The sequence below is a fragment of the Mandrillus leucophaeus genome, unplaced genomic scaffold (genome assembly GCF_000951045.1).
Source record: "Mandrillus leucophaeus isolate KB7577 unplaced genomic scaffold, Mleu.le_1.0 Scaffold581, whole genome shotgun sequence".
Taxonomy (NCBI): domain Eukaryota; kingdom Metazoa; phylum Chordata; class Mammalia; order Primates; family Cercopithecidae; genus Mandrillus; species Mandrillus leucophaeus.
In genome coordinates, this window is record NW_012106264.1 from 698,376 (window position 1) to 703,304 (window position 4,929).

The 4,929-nt window shown below is 48.9% G+C and overlaps 1 protein-coding gene across 1 annotated transcript in view; it reads left to right on the forward strand.

The window, feature by feature from the left end:
* The first annotated feature begins 937 nt into the window (after positions 1–937).
* LOC105553143 overlaps positions 938–4,929 on the forward strand; it is an 18,819-nt gene continuing 14,827 nt past the window's right edge. Inside the window, exons 1-2 of the mRNA XM_011999112.1 lie at positions 938–1,136; positions 3,166–3,782. Of these exons, the coding sequence (XP_011854502.1) occupies positions 938–1,136; positions 3,166–3,782 (816 nt within the window). The remainder of the gene's footprint in view (positions 1,137–3,165; positions 3,783–4,929) is intronic.

Consider the following 4,929-nt stretch of genomic DNA (forward strand, 5'->3'; position numbering starts at 1 on the left):
CTCGTGATAGTGAATAAGTCTCATGAGATCTGATAGGTTTATCAGGGGTTTCCGCTTTTGCTTCTTTCTCATTTTCTGTTGCCGCCACCAGGTAAGAAGTGCCTTTTGCCTCCCTCCATGATTCTGAGGCTTCCCCAGCCATGTGGAACTGTAAGTCCAATTAAACCTCTTTTCTTCCCAGTCTTGGGTATGTCTTTATTAGCAGCGTGAAAACAGACTAATACATGCCGTAATTGAGAAAGCTCCCTGGGGTGAGGGCACTCGAGTAGGGGGAGCATCGAGAGAGATCTGTGGGCTGGAGAGAAGCCAAGGAAGAGGATTTGGGTGGATGATTGAGCGAAGAGGGGGGCTTTAAGAGAGAGAGAGATTGGGTGTTTATAGCCCCCTTATGAGTGTTCCTCTCCTTCTGTTGGGGGACCTCCTCTTGGTCCTTACCAAATGTCCTCTACCTTCTGACACCCAGCTCTCCTCTTGCCAAGCATCATCCCCCAGGCAGGCCTGGCCTATGGCCTCCTTGGTCATCCTGACTTTACTGTGGCCACCTGTGGGAAGGAAGGCTGAGGCCCTCCCTGAGCACTGAAACACCAGGTGGAGGATTGTTTTCAACTAGGTTCCACATCAGAAAGCAGCGCACTCACACTGACAGGCTTGATTCCCTGTGACTGCTCGACTTCGGGCTCCGGTCCAAAGCTGAGAGCCCCTGTCCCCCTCGTGACAGCCTCTTCTGCCCGGCCCGACCACTCCTTTCAGTGACAGGGGGTCATCAAGAAGCTGCTCCTCCCTCCAAGAAGTAAGACCTGGAGCCCTGGCTTCCCTCGGCAAAGCACATATAAACCCACAGCCACTGTGGGCGGAAGGAGAAGGGCAGGGTGGAAAAAGGTTGAGACAAGGAGGGAGGAAAAGTTGTCCTGGCTAGCGCTGTGTGGATTCTCTTGAGATGAGAAGAAAATGCCCGGCTACATCCCCCCTTCTGCTGCTCCAGCTTCTCCTGAGGTGTTCAGAACGGGGTGGGGGAGTTAATTTTGGTGAGAAGGATGCAAAAGTTTCCAGGGCCTGGAGAGATGGAGTCAGGGTCCCTGGAGAAGGAACCTCTTGGGACTCAGACAGGGCCAGTCCTGAGCTAAGGTACGGAATAGGTGAGTGAACCTCGGGAAGCTCTGGACCCTGCTATCTGCCTTCAATCACCTGCCACAGGGAAGCAGCGACCCCAGCGTCTTTCTCATATCCCCTTTTAAGGAAATGTTCTACTTTTGATCTTGTGCATTTTATTTCAGTTTCTTTGTTTCAACTTTCCTTGAGAAATGAAAGATTTGGCACTCCTGTAATGCCAGCACTTAGCACTTTGGGAGGCTGGGAAGGAGTGGGATCCCTTGAGTCCAGGAGTTTGAGACAAGCCTGGGTAACATGGTGAGACACCATCTCTACAAAAACCAAACAAATCAGCCAGGCTTGGTAGTCCATGCCTATAGTCTTATCTACTCGGGAGGCTGAGGTGGGAGGATCACTTGAGGCCAGGAGGTCAAGGCTGCATTGAGCCATGTTTGTGCTACTGAACTCTAGCCTGAACCAGAACAAGACCCTATGTCCAAAAAAAAAAAAAGTCCAGGCGTGGTTGCTCATGCCTGTAATCCCAGCACTTTGGACAGAAGGGGGTGGATCACAAGGTCAGGAGATCAAGACCATCCTGGCTAACATGGTGAAACCCTGTCTCTACTAAAAATACAAAAAATTAGCCGGTGTGGTTGTGGGTGCCTGTAGTCCCAGCTACTTGGGAGACGGAGGCAGGAGAATGGCGTGAACCCGGGAGGCGTAGCTTGCAGTGAGTGAGATCACGCCTCTGCACTCCAGCCTGGGCCACAGAGCAAGACTCCGTCTCAAAAAAAAAAAAAGAGAAGAAAAAGAGAGAAAAAAAAAGTAACAGGTGCAGTGTCTCATGCCTGTAATCTCAGCACTTTGGGAGGCTGAGGCGGGTGGATCATCTGAGGTCAGGTGTTTGAAACCATCCTGGCCAGCATGATGAAACCCAGTTTCTACTAAGAATACAAAACGTAGTCGGGTCTGGTGGCGCGTGCCTGTAATCCCAGCTACTTGAGAAACTGAGGCAGGAGAATCGCTTGAACCCGGGAGGCGGAGGTTGCAGTGAGTGGAGATCACACTATTGCACTCCAGCCTGGAAGACAAAGGGAGACTCTGTCTCAAGAACAAAAAAAAAAAAGAGAAAAAAAGAAAGAGAGAGAGAGAGAGGGAAAGGAAGGAAGGAACAAAGGAAGGAAGAAAGGAAGGAAGACTTGAACCCTATTAGAAAAATGTGGAGCATCAGCAGTAGGGAGAGATGACTAGATTTGGGCGGAGTCCCAAAATTTCAAAATTTATGCCACGTAGGCTACATGTATTCCTAAGAATAAATACTCCCAAGTCCTGAAGACTACCTGTGGCAGTGAGGGCTGGAGACGAAGAGGACTCATCTCTTCTTTGTACTTGTACCCGACTCAGTGTTGCCCTCAGTCCAACTAGATCACACCCACACCCCTCATGACTCCTCCCCTAAACCTGCCCCCATACCACCTTGAATCTTCCCTGCCTCCAAGCCTACCACGTTAGCCCCAGATCTGACCCAGAAGCTGTCTCATTCTTTTTTTTTTTTTTCTTTTTTGAGATGGAGCGCCCGGCCAGCTGTCTCATTTTTAATCATACACCAAGCATGACCTGAGTGTAATCTCTAACATGAATCACAACTTCTGCCTCATTGATTTGCCAGAACCCCAGGCACAACTGGATGAGAGGAGACACCTATGAACATGAAGCCAGAATACCCCAGTTGCTGAAACACCAACTCAGAGAGGAGTGAGCTTGAGAAAGAGTCAGGTTTAGTGTCCCATGGAAAGAGACCAGACCTGGAAAAGACAGAGTCAAAGCTGGGTGAGCAGGCCTTCGAAGGGCGTGGCTCAGCAAAGATAATCCATATTGCAGTACAAGAGGATTCTTTGTGGAATATGTTTTACCGGAATTGAACCAAAAATGCCAAATGATCCCTAACTCGAATAAATCTCACCACATTACCTGAGAAGATGTGTCATTTGGATATGAGGATAGTTATGAAAATACTGAGCAGAGCAGATGAGGATAGGCCATCAACAATTCACGTTCAATGGAATTACTTTTTAGTAGGACTAAGTCAAAGCATTTCCACTAAGCACCCAGAGACCAGCCCTAAAGACTCAAGAATAAGAGAAAATGATGTAACTGCAGATGGAAGGACCACTGAGGACCACATCACTGCAGACCCAGGGACCACCGAGGACTCTGTCACTGCAGGCTCTTGGACCACAGAAGATGAAATCACTAAACATGGTGACATTCACCTTCTGCGAACTACTTCAGTCACAGCAGTGAAACCTACCAGGCTCCTGACATCCATGGGAATTATCCTCATATCCCTGACTGCAACCACGGTTACTGTTGCACTCTTTGTTGGATTGGGCTTCATTGTGGTGAGTATTTGTTCTGGGAATATTCAGGGCATCACGGGCACGAAGCCATCTGAGGATGAGGGGCGGGCATGGAGAGCTGAGGCACAGAAGCCCAAGAAATCGTCAGGCATGAGGAAGCCAACACAGAGAGAGCTCTGCAAAGGCTCCTGGAAAGACAGAAGTGGAGAGAAAGGAAAAGAGCACCTGGCACAAAAGATGCAGAAAGCACCGGGGACAGAGGAAGCTGTGAGAGACGGGAAGGAGAGAAAGGGAAGAGAGGCTGAGAGTGAGAAACATAAGAACACAAACATGGTAAGACACAGTGGGAGTCAGAGCAAAGCATGAACCATTAGGTACAGATGGATGTAAAAGAGGAAATTTTCCTAAGAAAACAAGGAACTGGGGACCACAGGAGTGGATGAATTCGAAACCTTCTGGGTGGTCCACTCATATCGGAAATTACACATTCTTGTGTTAATTACTACCCACTCTGAAGTTCTGCAGATTTTTTTAAAACCAAAATCGAGTGGGTTTTTATGAGCCGCCACTACTCTATACCAAAGAGACAGTTTGTACCAGCTCTCAAAGAGGAGCTCTGGGTATTTTTCTGTCTCTGAGGGTCCCTGTTGTTTCTACGAGAGGAGACAAAAGAATTCCACGCCAGCCCTGCGTGTTTCATCTCACCAAACTCGCAGCTGGAATCATCACAAAAGCAGCAGCAGGGGAATTCCCACAGGGAGTGGCCCAAACCCTCCAGAGATGGGGCCAATTGGGATTCCAAAGAAAGAAGCTCAGATGTCAGGGTGATCAATTCAAAGCATCTATTAGGGGAACTTACAGAGGGCTGCAGCAGTCCTCCCTGCCAACAGGGAGGGAAAAGGGCTGTTCTGCCTCGGCATGTCTGTAGCAAGGGGGTCAGGGGATGGAGGTTATATGAGGGTTTAGGGAATTTGACTCAGGGCTGGAGCCAGTTTCTTTCAATGTTTGGGGCAACAACCTAGATACCTTTGTTAGTGCCTGGGAGTGTTCAGGGCCCTGGTTTGAGTTCAAGGCTGCTGGGGAAAACCTGCAGCTGGCTGGGTCACAGAATGGTCAAGGTAATCTGTGATTTTTGGTCAGTCTGATCAGAAAGAAAAGGAGGTCATCTGGGGGACCCCACATTGTGGCTTCTTCTCGCTGACATCTGATCTAAAACCCAAGCTTTCTGCTTCTGACCTGCTGCTTGAGGGGGAAGGGCTGGTCCTTTTTGGCCATCCTGACCTAAGGATTAAGTGCATATTGAAATTTTAACAAGTGGCGGCTTGCAGGATTAGTCAATTGGGCAGGTCATTAAAGCCTTGTTAATTCTTGCCGGTCATTGATGCCATTGTGCGCTGACCCCGGTCTAAGATGCAAATCCACAGCTTTGGGTCAGTTTGTAAGTGTGAGTAAAGCCGAAAGTAATGCGTGATACAGTTGA